This window comes from Perissodus microlepis, chromosome 10, assembly GCF_051167445.1.
Source record: "Perissodus microlepis isolate ML-2025 ecotype Zambia chromosome 10, ASM5116744v1, whole genome shotgun sequence".
Classification (NCBI taxonomy): Eukaryota; Metazoa; Chordata; class Actinopteri; order Cichliformes; family Cichlidae; genus Perissodus; species Perissodus microlepis.
Window position 1 is genome coordinate 26666794 of NC_140470.1, and position 19175 is coordinate 26685968.

At 39.1% G+C, this 19175-nt stretch overlaps 1 protein-coding gene across 4 annotated transcripts in view; it reads right to left on the reverse strand.

The window, feature by feature from the left end:
* Window positions 1-5040: 5040 nt before the first annotated feature.
* Window positions 5041-19175, reverse strand: part of LOC146379574 (glutamate receptor 4) — a 162414-nt gene continuing 148279 nt past the window's right edge. The window contains exons 12-16 of one of the 4 annotated variants that reach the window (XM_084940863.1): window positions 18479-18677; window positions 16051-16298; window positions 11981-12095; window positions 10170-10307; window positions 5041-6939 (exon numbers count right to left, since the gene is read on the reverse strand). In XM_084940863.1, the coding sequence (XP_084796989.1) occupies window positions 6775-6939; window positions 10170-10307; window positions 11981-12095; window positions 16051-16298; window positions 18479-18677 (865 nt within the window). In that variant the 3' untranslated portion in view covers window positions 5041-6774. Of the gene's footprint in view, window positions 6940-9891; window positions 10308-11980; window positions 12096-12743; window positions 12859-16050; window positions 16299-18478; window positions 18678-19175 lie in introns of all 4 variants that reach the window. The other 3 variants (XM_084940861.1, XR_014801441.1, XR_014801440.1) reach the window with 3 other exon arrangements.

Here is a 19175-nt window from a genome sequence, read left to right on the forward strand (position 1 = left end):
TTAAAATCCATGAAATTAGGAAAGAAAATTGTCGTCGTGTTGGTCAGAGGGTATCTGACCTGCAGAGTGAGAGGATATCCTTGGATCACAGTCATGGGGGCGCTGTAGGACCGGCACTTAGCTTTAACCTACAGTTAGGACTGTAAGCTTTCAGACAATGACACACTTATTTGTAGTTTTGTGTCTGTGCATCACAGTGGATTTAAACAGCGAGTGATTACAGTTCAGACTTTCATCAGGAATTAAAAGCAATGTTTATACACAGTCCCCCCCCCCTTTTCAGAACAGCCAGTGCACTAGTGGTTATAGCGCTTCAGTGGTGTCTAGTTTAACCTCCTAAGACCTGAACTCTTTCATGGCATGCATTTTTAATTTCTCTTTGCTATTTGGGCTGATCGGGACCTAACTACACATTTAATTCTTGAGATATTGTATTAAAGTGCAATTTCAACAGCAAGTCTCAGTTTTTCTAGCCAATAAAGAAATCTGTCTAAGAAACAGTTCAGGTAGCTCGTTACCCAGACGGTCCTGGAACTATAGAGCAGACGGTTTTTAATTCACACAAAGGTTTTTTTTTTTTGTTTGTTTGTTTTTTGTTTTTTTTTTTTTTTTTTAAACAGTTGGTCCAAAAATTATAGTTGGTCGTGAAAAATCAGTAACTTTTGTCATTTGTTTATTTGATGGTTAATTTGGTGTAGCATGAATGGCTGTGAGTGAGGAAAGCTGTAAAACCTGCAGTTAAAGGGTCAAATCCAGCCCACTGGAGTCTGTGCCGGGCCAGTTCTGGGTCCCCCGGCCTTGTGTTTAACACCCATGTAATAGACCATCAGCCGACAGCCAGTTAAACAGCCAGCCAGGTCTCGTTGTTTCATTATTTCATGGCAAATTAAGCATGCATTATTGTTTCCTGGCAACACATGCCTAAACATGTCAGCCTCCAACAAAGCACAACTGAAACTGTTGCTGCTGTGGAAACGACAAACGTGTTTCACCGATTCAGGAACAAGTGGAACCTAGTAGATGCTTTTCATAAAGGTTTCAGTTTTTTGGTCATTTGTCATCACATAATTCCTGTAATATTACATTTTAAATTCCTAATGTTCCTAATATTTCAAAGGTTCATACTGAGAAAATCAGAGACAATATTTTATCCCCAATTTATGATGGTTTTTACAGAAACTCTCCACTCATTGGGAGTTGGATGAAAATGTGTTCTTTGTCATATTCAAGTTTTAATATCTGTGAATCCAGTCCACCTGATTTGGACAGTTTTAAAGAATATTATGAATATTGTATATATTATGTATGTGTTATGGAAGAAAAGCTAGGAAAATATCCAAAAACCACAAAGGACCTGGAATTTTGCCCAGTTTCTATTAAGAAGTGTATATTATCCATGGTGTTTTCCGCCCCATAAATCTGAAATTGTTAAGGTGGCGTGAAACTGACATGGAACGACGCCTCAGTCCTTGTGATGTTACTTTGCTGGGCGTCTATACTCACACTTACTTTGATGGGCTATTGAGCCTGATAAAATAATGAGTGTCAGCTGATAGCAACATTATACATTTTGATTACAGAGATATTAATTGCAGGTAAGTAAGGATTTCCCACACTGACTTCAGCTGTCATACATGGAGTGAAATAACATTTTTAATCAGCAGAGGGCAGTGATGGGAATCTCTTACATCTCACTTTGATTCAGCATCTGTATCCTCACTTTTTTACCTTCACCTTTAATAAAAAGTGGATTTTGGGTAAACTTCAAAGGGTCACATCACCGTGTAGATTTGTCAGGTCAAAACAAGCATAAAGCAAAAGACATCTTTGTTTGAACCTACAACAGACACCAGGCTCATGTGCGGTGTGGCTTCAACCTTTCCCTGATGTAATGCCTGGTCTTTATAGTCATGCTGTATTAAAATATGAGGCTTACATATGAGTTAAGTTACACAACACGCATTTAAAAAAAGGTCTTCTCCAGTGAATCATAAAACAGATCAAACATCCAGAGTTACCCGTGGATTTTTCGGCTGTTGTTTTGTTGTTGAAATTATGAATTATTTCATGTTACTAATGCTCAAAATTTATACAAAAAAAGCTGTACAAAAACTAGATTTTGGCTTAAGATCAGTATCCAGTCAATATCTCCCTGTGACAGTTACCCTTAACACAGTGATTCAATTCAGCTTATATATTTAGTATTAGTGTTGACATTTTTTTTTTAATGTACTTTAAACAAAATCGAGATGTAGGCATGTGTTATTGAGCTCATAACAGCTGTTATTTTGTTGTTGTTTTCAGAAATATGTGGACCTCACAGGATGGCAACTACAAATATGATTTATTAGAATATGTAGATACTTTAGATTCAATGTAGTATCAAATGTTTAAATCAGCTCAGTATTACTCTGATGGGGAATATTTTTCTGCACAATAATTATTTTCAGTGTTTCTAATCTATGCACAATTTTTCAATAATACAGATTTTTTTGTGCAGTGAACCGCTTTCATAGTTTTTTATTCCTTTTTTGCTAAAAGAATGGTTCTAAAAAACATACTCCATCATACCTTATTGGCCGAGAATAGTAAATCGTTTTTGGTAATATAGTACATATTAATTAACCCTTTAAAACCGGTCGGAGCAGGCACGCTCTGTTTTGCGTAACTATTTTTAAATCCCGGTAGCTCTGCAACCACGTAAGCTAGCGCAATAATTTTTTTTTGCATATGAAACCGGAGGAGTTGTACTTACATCTTATGCCATGAGCTTGTCCTAGGTCACGGTTTCCTTCCACATATAGCTTTGCAAAAACTGCATAAAAAGCGCTTGCAGCAACAAAAACATAACATTCCAGAAACACGCTTTGCCGATCCGATCAGCTGTTCGTAACACTTCCTACGGCGAACTTTCGCACGTCCGCCATTACTTGCCTGAAACCGAAAGTGACGTCATTTTCGCGGAAATGTAGTTTTTTTTACCATCAGGGCTTCATGAGCGTAGACTGGTGTTATTAAAAGTTATGTTTGACTTTATGACTTTCTGTGTCGTTTCTGGGATGCTTAGAACTCAAATTGCAGTGCTGGAAATAGTTTATTTTGATGCATATGCTGCTTCTTTGCAAATTTGCACTATAATATTTATTTTCGTTTTTCCTGCAGTATATAAAAATTGGTGTATTTCAAAAATAAAACTATGAAGACAGTCAAAATAAATTTCCTGTGGTGGGAAACTATTTTGTGCAACTATTTTTGTATTTACAGTTTTGAGGGATAAGCCTCTTAAATTTCTCTAACTAAAAATATATGTTAAAAAAACAAAAACGATTTTCAATTTTTTTGTTGTTTATTGCACTTTTTTGCAATTTATGTAATTACTATGCACTTAATGCAGACATATTAGTCAAATTTGGGCTATAATGGTTGTATTGATGTATAGCAACTTGAAATGCTCCCAAAAATGGCACCACAGCATGTAAAAATATAATATAAGCTCTGGCGGACTTGGTTCTATGGTAGGTCTTAAAGGGTTAACTATACAAGTAATATTTTAATCTAAATGTGGCTGGGCTCGTTCAAATATTGATAGTAATGATACCAACGGTGGTGTTGGTGTTGGGTCGATAGTAGCGTGATAGTATCAATACTTTCTTTCTGTCCTCTAAGTTTAGTATGTAGACGACTGTTTTAAATAAATAATTTTTGGGGAAATAAAAAAAAAGTGTTGACTGTTACGTCTGTTTTATATATAGCCTATATAAATAACCCAAAGCACTTGAGAGACAGCCACATTTACATTCCAGGTCTCCTAAAAACGTAGTTTCAAAATACATGAAAAGCTGAAACGTGGTGTGGTCATTAAAATGCATTCAGGATTTGCAGACTGATGATGATTCATCTCAGAAAACCCTCTTCGACATAAGCTGCCTTTATAGGTTAAAAGTATCCGTGCAATTTTTGGCCCTGTATTTACTTTGTATTGGGTCGACACCAAAATTTGCACTACCGCACACCACTGTAACAACTGAGAGCACAAAAAAGCAAATATATTCCCCAATATTCTAACGTTTCCTTAAAGTCTCAGCAATTCCCAAAGAAAGTGAACGAGATTCTTGGTGTGGAAAATGGAGGTTTTAAGTCCTGGATTTGCAGCAATGTCAGAAAGTCGGCGGGCTTTTGGGGGGGGGGTCGCCACGTATTTTCTGTCTTTAAACTAGGAGCATTAATTTGAACTGCGCTTTTCACTTACATAAAGGCTCTGTGAAGACTTTTCCTTATGTAAGTTGAAAATTTGGGTATTTAGCTGTAATCTGGGATTCACAACAAAAAACAAGGAAAGACTATTGGCGTGTCGTTTGTCACATCTTAACATGTGACCTTGCGGCGTAAGGCATCAGCAAGAAACCCTATAATGTCTTTATACAAAGCAGCTGTAACCTCCTGAGACCCTGTGTCCTTGCATAGCGGACATTTCTCGGCCTTATAATTCAATCTGATCAATAAAGCTGTTTGAACCATTTTTGTTAGCTCTAAACCCCAAGTCCCCGTGAAAGGACACACTTGAAAAAAACTAGCTTCTGTTTAAAGATGAAGGTTTGTTTTTGAGCGCTCCCTTCCATCCTCTTCTGTCACACCAACCTTTGCATGTCGTCCTTCACCATATCCACGAATAGTCTTCCTCTTTTCCTCCCGCTTGGCATCTCCATCTTTATCCTCCTTTCTTTGATATTTCCACTCCTCGGCTTGCATCTCTAACTTATCAGGACCAACTGAGGTCAAACATCTAGGAGAAATTAAATGGGTGTCCCAGACAGATTCCAAAGAGATTAAAAATGCTGGACCAGAAGCCAATAAAATGGCACCACTGTGAAATTTAGAAAAAGTCCAACTTGTTAAAACCTGCATGAACCGCCCAATACCCAGACGTGGTCAGTTAAATGGTTTTTAAAACACAGGAGAACAACATCTGGTCAACACAAACATCTGATTCCACAGTTAAAGGTGCATGGATCTGAAAAAAAACACAAATCACACCACACATCACACTTTGTAATTTCTTTTTCTTTGTTTTTTTACTTAAAAAAGATCAAAATAAAGATGTACAGCTGGAACCAAAATAAGACGCCGTACTACACTTCAGCTCTAAAGACAGATGGCAGAACAAGAAGGCATGGCGGCCTGGACTGCGTCAGCTGGTTTGTCCACTCCACACCGGGCTACAGCAGATGAGCGAACCAGGAATCAGCGAAAACCAGCCCAGCCTTCGCTGATGGGAAGGGAGGGAGGGACAAGGTGGCTGGTGCTGCTGAAGATGTGGCGTCTTTCATATCCGATTGCAGATTGTCCACTTCCGGGAGAGACCAGGACACTTTGAGACCGAAGCAAATACATTTCTGCTACAGGGTGTCCAGCCTCCCCCGGAGGATCCACAGTGATTCAAATAAGGAAGGGCTCTAATCACTGCTCGACATACAAACGGCGGCTTCGTAAGCTGGGGTTTGACGTCTTACTGGCGATAAACACTTCAAATAACATACAGCGAGAGTAATGGCATCGTCCAATTTTTGTCACGTCTCCGCAAACATAATGGTCTAGAAAGGACTACCCAGATAGCACTTGACTGTCGACATTTAAAACCGGGAGACAGACGCTTACTTCTTTTACGTTTCTGAGTACAAAAAATAGACCAAAGAATGAAAAAAATAGTTATATTCTGAGTGCAGAGGCTTGATTTATGAAGCTCTACTCATGAGCGACTCTCTGGGTCTATGCCTGCACAGTGAGGGTTGTGGTTTAAGGATTGGGGGTGGCACTAGTTAACATTCATCATTGAATATATTTATTAATTTCCAACAGGTATCAGAATATTTGGGCAGTCGATACCCCTTCACATTAAAAGTTTGAATAGTCCTATATAATGAAGTTAAGTATTCAACACATTTTGCCTTCCATACATCTCATTTTTCACTTTTTCATCTTTTTTTCATTATTGCGATGAATAAAATCTTTTTAAAGATGATTTACCAAAAAAAAGTTCTGTTCACTACAATATCTGCTATATACATCTGTTTAAAAAGCAAGCACAGTCATCCCTATGTACAGCTAAAGATTTCATTGTGTTGTTGTTCACGGAATATACATATTTATTATTTTCACAGTTTTCTATGTTTGCTCTTATATTCAGTATCAACAGACTTCATTTGTTCTTATGAATACAAATGTTTTTCAGCGCACTGAGCTGTCAACCCTCCCGTGTTGATATCTGGTGATGTCTCTTGAACGCTGCTCGTGTCTATGTAGCAAATACGGTTCAGAAACAATCTTGATTGTGGTTCAGTTTTGTTTTCTTCTCTTTTTTTTGACGATTCACAGCAATCCAAAAAAGTTCTGAGTTTCAAGTTTACAGTTTTCTGGTCTTCCTCTTCATCACGTATCATGATATTTTTCATTTCCTCTCTTCTTCCTCTTCTGTCACTGGAGCTGTAAAACACAGTGGATTTTCCACAAGCGTACGCTTCCCAGTTTAAAAGAAAAAAAAAAGAGAGACAGTTCTGCCTCAAGTTTCCACAGATTTCGGAGAGAAGTCATCGAGCCACTAGCCTCTAACCAGCGGGGGTTTGTTGTCGGTCCAGTCACGCCCACTGGAGGAGACTCGTCAGCTGTGTGAATGCTGTGTCATTGTGGTTACTTTGTGTTTGTGGGCGGTGTGATTGTTGGTCTTTATTGGTTGGTGGTGGTGTTATTGGAATAAGGCACTTGAGAGGTTTTTGGTTTTCACGGGAGCTCAGAGGAGACCAGGGCGAGGCCGGAGCTCTGGCGGATGGGAGGCCCGGCGTGGACCGCCTTGGGACAGTCAGGCGTCAGCACCCGTCCGTTCTCCCCAACGCTGCCGGTGATGGACAGACGGGCCTTGTTCCTCATAGCTTCTGTAAATGTTAGCTGGGGAGACAAGAGATGAAGAGAGAGGTTTGTGTGTGGAGCAGGTGGAGATGAGAAAAAATGGAGCATTGCAAATTGGAGTTTTAGGTTGTTGGAGTTTTAAATAAAATCTGAAATTGCTTATTATCATCGTACCTTCTTAGAGGTAGTCTAGAAACCATTCACTTCCCTCAAAAAGTTTTGATTAAGTCTTTAAAATGAAAAGAAAAACATCTTGTATATTCTGCTTATTGCAGAATATACAGTATAATAAACACGCAAGTTTTTCATGCAGTCAGAATAAATTTTTTTTTAAAGTTTTTTTGCCAAACTTATCGAGTGAGCTTTGAACCAAACAGTACTTTGATGTGTCTTTAAACATCACTGCAGCCCCCCGGTGGCCTGTGATGGTACTCCAGGTGGGCCAAGAGAAGTAAGGTAAAATATACAGTTTGCTGTCAGAAGTGCTGGGCCACCTACGAAACTGGCTCAGCCATGGAAACCTGTGCTATGAAGCTCCTGGTGCACAGTCTCTGCACTGATGTTAATGCCGGATAAAGGATGAACTCTCTTTTTAATAAAAAATGTTTCTATGTGTTTATTTTTTAACATTAAAAAATAAATGTATTTGAATAAATTTATGTGACCCCGCTCTGTAATTTTACGTGGTCTGCCAATCCAGTGGCTGAGTCACTGTGGTCCTTGAACACTTCCTGTTTTTAGTAATTACACTTAAGGAGTAGACCATGGATTATCTAGGTGGAAGGAAAACTCAGTGACTTTTAGAAAATTTTACAAATGTTTGGAAGGGCAATACAATACTATACAATACAATAACTTAATAAGGTAATAAACAAGAATTTTAAAATCACAATAGAATAAAGTGAAATAAGTATAAACTGGGATGAGATCCATGGGGTCATCTACAATAAATAAATAAAAACCAGTTAACTGAAATTTGTAATTCTAATTTTAAAATGTAAATAGAAATTTTTACTTTTAATCTTTTATTTTTACAGATGTTAATAAATTTAGACCACCTGTCATAGATCTGACAGATGGTGGTCTAATACTGTGTACTGTATTGTATAATTATAGTATATGTTTACATAGTAAACACCATTTGGCGTGGTTCTAGTAATTTAGTTGTAAACTGCTAGGAAATACTTATATTTCAAATAGATATTATAAAAAGAAACAAAGTCACTGGATTTTAAAGTTAATTACTTAGTAATATTTCTCTTATGACCAATATTTGTTAATGAACTTTTAAAAGTAAAGTAATAACTTGTAAATTTGTGATGAAAGGTGTGAGTGGACCACAGAGGTGGAATACAGCAGTTATAGGAGTGGCTGCATTAATTCTTCTCCAACAACAAACCTCTCACTTATAACAAATACCAAACACTAAAACTCCAACCTGCAAAAAACTTCTAGAACGGGCCCACTGTATACCATAACTATACACTTAATAAATAAATAAATATATATATGTATGTATGTAAACACAGTAATGTAGCAACCACCTTTCACAGCCATTCAGAACAGTAGCAGCCCCATACTACATGTAAATCCATTAGCACCAGCAGTGTTACACAGTGAGTGATAGTTGCAGCCAGTGGGACAGGGAAGCTGACTAAGCAATAGTCAAGCTAATGAAGAGTTTGTGCTGAAGTGCTGATGGGGGACACATAACCACGTAGGACAGATATACATCGAGCGAGGAGAGCTATCTGAAAGTCTAATGGTCAGGGACCTGGGGGAAATATCCAGAGTTCACATCAATAAAGTCCAGCTTGAGAGGTGGTGTCACTTGTGTTAACCTCAGCTTAAATATGGCTTTAGTAGATACACTTCCTACATGCTCTGAGATGATTTTTTTTGTTATGTAGTGGCTTCATATTCATCAGAGGATCAGAGTGGACGTCTGATGCACGAATGCTCTGCAGTTTAGATGAAATCCCCTCACAAGTGTAGACATGTGTGTACAAGTAAGACATTGGTCCTCATTTATCATGACTTTCCTTCCTGTTATAATTGTGATAGGCTGAGCGTAAACTGTGTATAAAAGATGCACATAGCTGCCATTACTCATAAATTATTGAGGGTTTGGTTGAGAAGCCTCCACATGAGTGTTTTCAGAGAAACTGAGGGAATCTCATACAGCAGCCTGCTTTTTCCTCCTTCTTGATGCTAATGGAAGCATAATTTTCCAAATAAGCATCATGTTGGGTTCAGTAAGGCTTAAAACTAGCAACTGGGATAGTAAATTCATCAGGACAGTGTAAACAAAGGAAACGAAGGGAAATTTCTCAGACTTCCATACAGTGGTGTTCCTGAGAGTCGCCCCCTGCTGGACATAATAAGAAAGTTTTACTTTAACCAGAAAGGTACTCCATCATTTATACACAGTCTAAGGAGCTGTGCGTAAAAGCACTATGACCACAGCTGCTGCAGACCTTCACAGTAAGGCTCGGATTTTAAAAGCTGTTCAGCTTTTTACTCTAAAAAACATTAGAAATATCTTCTACACTCCTGTATCTAGATTTCTATTCCAATGAAACTACCCAAGCATACATTATATAATATTATAACATTATAATATTATAGTTTCTAGTGATATATTTAGAAAAAGGTTGTCATTAATGACATTTATCGTGTACTTTGAGCATTAACGATGAATATCTTGTTCAGTATAAGCAGTGTTTGTTGGATTTTGGCAGGAAAACAGCTCAATAAATTAGGACCAACATCTGCAGCCACACAAGCTGCGAAGGAGCGCAGTCGACGTCATGTCTGAAGATGACTCATGGCTTCTGTCACACTGAGAAAAAAGCTTGAACGCAGACCAGGACGTCACATGACCACATAGTGAGCGGATAGGACAGAAATGTGGGAAGCAGTTTGCCACTGGTCACGACAGTCACTCAGCATGTTGAAGCTAGCAGCGGGGGTGTGATTGGTTTCACTTACAGTCTCTGTGCAGGGAGCTAGTGAGGGGGGGAGAAAAGGCCTGGGAGGACCTTCTACGAAAACCCCATCTACATCTTATCAGCTTCCCCATCGCTGCCATAACCATTGAAAACCTCACTAAACTCGGCTAAGTTGTGGATAGTGGGGCTGGGCCGGGGACTCTGGCTTTGGCTAGGCTCGGGGCTATTGCGGGGGCTGCCTGTCTGGCAGGGGTAGCAGTGACGGTGAGATTGGTGGTATTGGGGGTGTTGGGACTGGGATTGGGACTGGGCCTCCACCTTCATTCTTTTGGCCTCGTTGCGTGACTTGTAGCAGAATTCGATGAGGGCCACCAGCATGGCCAGGCCCAGGCCCCCGACGAGGATGTAGAAGACCCCCGCCACGTTGCTCAGGCTGAGGGCCTGGGAGGACTTGTCCTGTAGCCAGCGGGGAGAGGAACACAAAACACAAGGGTCAGAGATCGTTTTGGCAGATCAGTCAACACTTAAACACATAAAACAGCGTAAAAGGAAAAAAAAAACTTACAAATTTACACACAAAACTGATCAAACATAATTTTTCACTACGCTACCTCTAACCTTCGTCTGTAGCCATGTTATCAAATATCTCCAACTTTCTCCATATCAGTTAGCGTGCTTTTGTCACATATCCCCTTTGCTGTGTAGTGCTGTAAATACAGTCCATATAAATTTGGGTAATGACAGCCTTTTTTGTAGCTTTGCCACTGTGCATCACTACATCCATTTGAAATGAAACATCAATCATGATGTGATTAATGACTGAAGTGTAGACTTTCAGTTTATATTCCAGGGTTTTAAAAAAAACTTTGCATTAACCGTTTAGGAATTACAGACATTTTTACACACACGTCCCTCATATGAACCGACTGACATAATTCTAAATGAACATTTTTTGAAGGACATCACCGAATGCTGTGTTTCCTGACAGGTTTTTAGTGCAGCTACTTCTTCTGTCCGGTCTTCCTCCCCTCAGCTACAATCGGTGATGGCAGACAGCCGCCCCTCCCTGCGTCTGGTTCTGCCGGAGGTTTCTTCCTGTTACAAGGGAGTTTTTCCTTCCCACTGTCGCCAAGTCCTTGGTCATGGGGGGTCATTTTCATTGTAGCAGCTTTTTCTGTATTATTGTTGGGTCTTTATATAAAGTGCTTTTAGGTGACTGCTGTTGTGATTTGAAGCTTTATAAATAAATTTTTAAGAATAAGATTTTCTTTTAAAGCTGTGCAGGCCATTTTAGAGGTTTTCCTTGTATTCAGGTTTGCGATAATTAATTAGTTTTACTAAATTAACAAATGCTAAACCTGAGATTTCCTTGAATTAAAGCTGAAAATCTGCACTTCAGTCACATTCTGATTATTTGAGGTAGGAGACAAAGTTACAAAAAGTGTGTCATTGTCCAAAAACTCACGGGCCCGTGGTTTTCTTTGCAGCTACGCTAATGTGAGCTTTCGAGTTTCTTCCAACCGTTTAACCCCTCGTTTATTCAAATGTATGCAGCTGATCTCTCATGCTCCCAACCTGCCATTTATCTCCTCTTAATAAATCACCTACATCCTTAAGGTGCGTTGGCTCAACACGAACGAATGGCTGTCATGCTCAGTCTCATTTGCAGGTGATAGCGTGTGTCCTGCACTGCAATTATCTGATTAAGACTGATGTGGATCGTACATGCTGCTTTGTTACAACGTGGCCACTCTCTCCATGCTCCAGTGCATCAGCAACATGGATCACTGTCAAAGTGTGCGGCTACAGCTGAGGCATACAGTACCGCTGACAACTAGTGTGACATACAGTAAAGTCTCAAGATGCCCTCAACCATCTCAGGTGACAGTCAACTGTGTGTGTGAGCCTTCATCTGCAGTTGCATCACATCGCTTAGCTGCTGTATAAACGCCGAGCCATGCCTCGTGTCTGTCATGCTGAATCCTCCAGGCTACACCTTGAGTCTCTACCTGCGTGTCTGTTACGTGTCTTATCGGCCAGCCTGCTGTAATAACAGAACTGCCAGCGCTATAAAAGTGTGCATAGAGACAAAGAGAGGAGGGGAGGCTCCCAGGCTGGTGGAGACTGACCTTACTTCCAGAGTCCTTGGGTCCACACTCCCCTTTATCGTACCACCATTTGTTTTTCAGTTTGTCTAAGACTCCTGCTTCACTCAGTTTCAATACGGCAAGGTTTACGGGCGTTCTTCATATCACGGGGGGCGGGGAAGGGTGGGGTGGGGAAAATAACATAAATAACATCATAGGACATGTTATTTTATGTTATTCAATCAGAAGAAGCCCAACAAGAGCAGCTCAGTACTCTTCAGTACAAAGTGACGAAGCCAGTAAGGGGCCCCACTTATGCTACGTGTCTCTTTGCTCATTTATGTGTTTTAAAGGGTCGGGTTTATCGGGGGATGTTAAAGTGGGAAGGGGCAGAGCTAACAGACACATATACGTGGAGCCCCGGCTGCATCGCTTTTCTGGAACGGGCACATACTGCCGGGACCTTTGTCGGAATAACCCTGGAGGCTAGTACTGTCAAACCAAAACTATTGGCTCTTTTACCCTCACTGAAACATCCCAAACCGGGCTACAATCATATTCCAAAATACTTATTTTGGTGTTAATTTATAATTATAATAGACCGCTACATAAACAGTACGGCAAATATTTCTGCTTCCACAGTACTCGCTCTCCACTCTAGATTAGAAGTCGCAGTTTCCAAATCTTCTGCGTAACTGTATAGATCGACCCGGCAGATGCTCCTGTTACCAACAAAAACACATCTCTCTTTTTTTTTTTTTTACCCACATCAAGGTCACATGGGCATAGCGTCATAGCGGCTAACCTTCTCGCCACCGCCTCCGCTGCCACACTCTCCTTTGTCGTACCACCACTTGTTTTTCAATTTGTCCAACAGGCCTTGTTCATTGAGTTTTAACACTGCCAGGTTTACTGCACTTCTTGAAAACGATAAAACATATTTGGTGAGAGGGCGTGAGTATGCTGTCCAATTTGGGAGGGAAGGAAGAGAGGGGGGAGAGGAAAGGGAGGAGTAGCAGTAAGAGAGGGACAAGGGTGGAAAAGTGCATTAATCCCATTCGAGAACCCAAACACACCCTGAGTCAAAATCTCTCTCCCTCAAAGTGAAATGATATCAATAAATAAGCTCCTTATGTTACAGTAATGTAGTCCATTTGTTTTTAGCCAAGCCATTTTAATTAATTAGCATGAGCTAGCAAGCTAGAGCTTGCTGGATGTCTAAGATTGCACTTTAATCAGACACTCATGTTTCCCAGAGAATAATTTGGTACTCATGTGAGTATTGGCCCCACGTTTACCTTTACCACCATAATCTAGAAAAAAGTTAAATTAGCAATTCCCAGACAACTCTTTGTTGTAGCATTAGCATTAGCATTAGCATACCCTAGCCAGCTAGAGCTAAAAAAAAATATATTTTTAAAAACTTTCTATAAAGTTTAATATATTTTTTTAATATTGCAAACAGATGCCACATGTGAGTAAAAGTTCAAATATAATACAAATCTAAAAGGGTACAAGATGATTAATTACATAAATGAGAAAAAAAGAAAAAAATATCCAGAACACAAGCCGTATGCTAATCTAGATCTGATTAATGTGATACATTTTATATGTTCTACATCTTAAAGACATTCTATAATTATTCAGATAGATGGGATTTAAATTAACCGGATTTGCAATCTCAGTTTAATGGTAAAAAGTATTTTCCTTTATTTTAAACAGGCATAATACCTTTAATTAATTTTAATCAGACATGGTGACTGAATTATACGTATGGTAGATAATCCTTTTGTACACTGTTTCTTAATACAAAAATGAAAAAATATATAAAACAAGTAATCACATTTTGGCACTTAAATTGTTGGCCATCAGCACTGCCAGCAAAATAAAAAATAAAAATCTGGCACCAGTTAGTTAGTTAGCTCTAGACCTATAAATAATTTAGACCTGATTACACATGCATATAGTATAGGTATGGCTGCCAATTCAAAGCTCACAGGATTGCTGAGCATTAAGCTGCTCTGGAAAATCATGATTGGCATGAAAAAAATGTCCATGAAAAGCTTTCTTTAAATAAGTGCGTGTAGCAATTTCATGGCTTCTTTTTAAGGCTGCTATAGTGATATCTGATGACAGGGCAGCAAAATTGTGAAGGAGAGAGATTTGCTCCAGCATGCATTTTGATCCTTTTAATTTATTTGTAATATTTTGAAAAAAAATAAATAGAAGCAGTCAGAAACAAAAGGCAACAGAGCTCATATCCCAGTTCGGAGCCATATGAAATCACAGCCTTGACCAGCAATGTTGCCAGCTCTTGATGTCGCTGGTGTGTTTCCTCGCTGATATCCGGAAAAGTGACTGACAGAAGATGATAATCCTCAAAACAACAAAACAGAGGCCTGGGAGGGAGGACTACCCTGATCTGTTAGGCACTCTTCCTGGTCAAAGCAGTGGCTGAAAACTGGCACCAGCCTGGCTGCAAACAAATGATAGAAACCCTACTTTAGGTTTTGTGACCAGAGGAATTTACAGAAAACAACTACGGGGACAAAAGATATTTTAGATCATCAAAGGCAGAGCTTTTAAAAACTCAATTTCTGCATTTACGTGTGGACAAGGTCACCTTTTTCATATCAGACTGGGTGCTGTGCCACTGTTTGGAGGCTTTCGATTGGCCAAAATCTCTCTATAGTTGGGGTTATATTGCCATCTGTTGCTTTGGCATGCCCTTGACATTAATCTTTTTTGTCAAATTCAAATGGAAAAAAGTCCAGTTTTCAGTAATATCCATATATTTGCGGACATAGCCTTAAACTATGTTGACGAAAAAGCCCCAGAGCAGGCGGTCTGGAGTTCAAATCGCTAACAGGGCACAAAGCTTTGTTTGATATTCTTACTGTTCTCTCTCAGTTCTGCTCTAATATGTAAGAGGACAAAATGAAACAGTTACTGAATGCAAACAACAGTTTGCTAGAAAGTCAAATGTTTTCTGCTGCATGAATATACGAGATGAACTGATGTCAAATTATCCTGAGTGAATAGAAGTTAAACAATTTTAATTTAGGTATAAAATACACCTCATAAAAAACAAATAAAGAACCCCCCCCCCCCAAAAAAAAAAAGAAAAGAAAAAAGACATCAGCTGGATTTTACCCACAGGACACATGACATGAATTAAGAATAAGTAGAAAGATCTAAAAATGTGAGGGAGGTGAGGTATAGGAGAATTAAACTTTCACAATATTGGAGTCTATGTATACGAATTGGCAAAAATTGTAACTCTTGTGGGTTCAAACACCAGTTATCTACTGCTAATAATTGATAGCAAAGCTCTAAAACGGGTTATTTCAGTACAATTGCTTAAAGTGCTCTCCCTGGTTTTCAAAAATGTGTTCTTATACCTCCACAGGAATAAATTAAATTGAATGCAATTTCATTCACACCCCTGTGCAGTTTTGCCTTTAGTATATTTATCCTTTCCCCTCAGTGAGACCTTGCTGGAGGGCTTTGATCGATGAGTGTGTGGATTGAAATTGCAACTCCCCACTGTAATGCCACTGTATTCTGTGGCAGGTCTGTAAATTCCACTATGAGCGGGAGGCTGTGACAGAGTCTGGCAGAGTTACCCAGGGCTGAGCTTTCAAATGGCTCCCAAAGCACTATTTCAGTCACTTAGTTGAAAATAAAGAACCAGTCAACCGTGAAGGAACACTAAAGTAGCATTAGCTAAATATCTCAGAGCAATTACATTTTGTATATAAAATGCAGATTATCTTCTAAATGAGACATTTTCAGATGAGAGCTTCCAGAGCATGCCATTCCAACATGTCTTTGCCCAAACAGCAAGCACAAGCACATACATTTACCTGTTGTGGAGAGCTGTAAAGACAAAAAAAGTGAATAAAAACCACCCACAATGAAGCCCCACATGCATGCAACAAACACAGATGTCACTAAGCGGCTACTTGTGCCCTCAAACAAACACATAAAACGCCCCACCCACCAACACTAAGCAGTATGTGGAGGCAGATAGAGATAGAAAAGGCGGCACACCAGGGAAGGTGGAATACCATAACAACACGTAGAACATATTGTTACACTATTCCACCCACCTTAACTGTGAACCCTTGGGTGTGGCTACTCCATAGCCCTTGGAGTCCAAGTTGCCCCCGACTTTCATTGTGTCGCAGGGCTTGCGCTGCTCTGTGTACTCATTCATAGTGGACTCCAACAGGAAGGCGTATTTTCCTTTGGACTTGCGGACCCGCGCCACACCCTCGGCCGTGGTCTTGGTGAAGACTGTGGGCTCAGCAGACTTCATGTATCCCCACATCTTCTCATAAACAGCAATTTTGGACCGCTGTGGGGTTTGGAGGGGTTTGGAGGTTCAAAGGTAGATGATGTGTGAGTGACAGAGAAAGCATGTCCACATACAATACAAAATAGAGAAAACATGGAGCATCAGTTCAACAATTTACATTTTGTTTAATAGCTTTGAAACATTTTACTGCAAAAAAGTCAAATAACAATAAAGCCCTGTCAGATGGAACCAGCTACCAACACTTCTCATATTCAAGCGTGTTCATATAAACTCATTTTAAACTGAATTCTTGACTACTTTCAGTGGCAGTTTAGCCTTGTTATCATCTTTCCCAGCCCCCAGTGTCTTTGGTACTCTTTGGTGTCCTGTTGGGTCTGAAGTCTTTACTATAAATAAATAAGATGATTCAAGGCAATCCTGCCTGAATACCACACTCACAGATAAAGAAACAGTAGTTCCAGCTATACCAACAACTAATAATTAGGTGCCGTTATTCCCATGATCTACGTCTCTGAGGGGAGCACGATTTTAAAATGAAATATTATTACTCTTAATGCAAAATTCTAACTGTTAAAAAACTTTTAGCTAAATAATTTTAACTGCTAGCCACACTCTTAACTAATGATTTACAATTTTAGTACAGCGTAATAAACAGCTAGCAGCCCATTTCATATCTTTAATCATATTCTTAAGAACAAACAGAACTGTTAGCTAACTTTTCTAACTTCTTCTAGTGAACATGATCACTGATTATCAATGATGATGATGATCTATTGTTTATATTTTCGCAAACTGTTCTCAAAGCTAGGTAATAATTAGCTAACATAATTAGCTAACAAATTTCCAACTCTTTACTCTCATTTCTAAGTAAAAATTATAGCTGCGTTTATTATGCTTATATTTTTGTCTACATATGTTATTAAAACCCAAACTAATAGCCACCATTTTAATTTATTTAATATTTACTATTTATAATTTACCTTATTTTATCTGTTTATCTAGTATGTCTAGTAAACCATTTCAATTGCTAGCCATGCTTTTAGCTAGCTATTTCAACTTATAATAATAATAGTAATATAAAAATCATTTCCAGCTTTTATTTAGGTGCCCATTTTAAAAATGTTTGTGTGACTTTTTTGTATATCTACAATGGTGGCTAACAAACACTACAAATTTCAGTTAATGTTCTACTCATTTAGCTTTTAGCTTTCTATTTCAACTGTTAATCAAAACCTTTATCAACAGTCTACTTGGTAACTATACTATCCACCTCTTTAGTTATAATTTTAACCAGCTAGGTCTTTAATTTTCTTTGCAATCTACTTGAAATTCTAACAGCACCTTTATTTAATAATTCATTAGACAATACATATTTATATTTTAGTTTACCATTTCAAATATTAATCTAATATAGTTATGGGTGTGAATTCTTCTTTACAGAATTTTAGCTATAAATTTCAAGTGCAAGCCACATAGTCAATTATTTACAATTTTTAGCCACAATTCTAGTTTGTTATTTCATCCGTTCATCCAAAATTGGAAAACTAAAAAAACTTGTTTACTTTCAGCCAACATTTTGAACTGCTCGTTGAGCAGCTGAAAGGCAGCTAATACCTTTAAATGCTGTCATACTTTTTTTTTCATTTATGAAAACTTAATTTTAAATGTCTTTATTTTATTTCCAATTTCAGTCTTATTTCTAATGCTTTAACCAACTTATGGGGTGGCTGCAGCTCAGGAGGTGGAGCAGGTCATCTACTAATCGGAAGGTTGGTGGTTCCCTGGCTCCCCCTAGTCTGCATGGGCAAGATATTAACCCCAATTTGCTCGTGTGAATGTATGTGAATGTTAGTTAGTGTGCACTTAAAAGCATAGAAGACAGTGCTTGTGTGAATGTGTTGTATAGAGCGCTTTGAGTACTCCGGGAGAGTAGAAAAGTCCATTTACTTTCAACTTTTCTACTCAAACCTGTTTGGGTCTACTCAATCATTACATTAACTGTAATTTCAGTTTCCAAGCTTGTCTTCCTAGCAGAAATACCTCCTGGTTGGGAATCACTGGAGTAACATACCTTGACAAGGTATAATAGGGACTAGAAGAAAACAATATTATGATGAGTCTTTGCTTTTGAGCGTGTGTGAGTGTCAAAGATTGTAGGCCTTCACAGGGTCCCATACCTGTCTGAAAGTAGGTCACTAACTCTGGTAACACCAACTCACCCTGAAGAACTCTTTGGTTGAGCCAGAGTCTAATGTGCCATAGGCAATGTCGGTCTGTTTGGCCAGATCCTCTGCACTCTCAATGGGAGAAACCATCCTCTCCACAGTGAGAAAGGCGGCCAGGTTGGCCGTGTAGGACGAGATGATGATGAGAGTGAAGAACCACCACACTCCTCCTACGATTCGTCCCGATAACGATCTTAAAGATAGAAAGGAGGGAGGACGAAGAATAGCGCAGGAACAGATTGGATGGATTATGGCGAGGACGGGCAGGATGAAAATAAGAGGGAAGGAAAGTTGCAAGAAAGTAGAGCAGGAGAATGATAATTGGAGGTCAAATTAGGATAAAAAAAGGGAAAAGAGTGAGATAAAAAGACAGAAGACAGTCAGTGGTATAACAATAGTGAAAGATTAGACAGAATGAGATATGAGTAAAGCATGGAACCAACAATGCTAATGTAATACCACAAGGTGGAGCTCTGACAACACTCAAAGCTGCCAGAGCTTTATTTACCTCTCATTAATGCCTCACAAAAAATACAAAATAAAAAATCCCACATGCTTTTGTTGACCAGCTTTGATAAAGAAAAAGGTACAGGTTACTTTTGTCCCTTCTTACCCAACCCCTCTTTTTGTTTACTGGCAGGATGAGAAGAGCTGCAGGTCCCCCGGCCGGCATAGCGGCGGCAGCACTGCT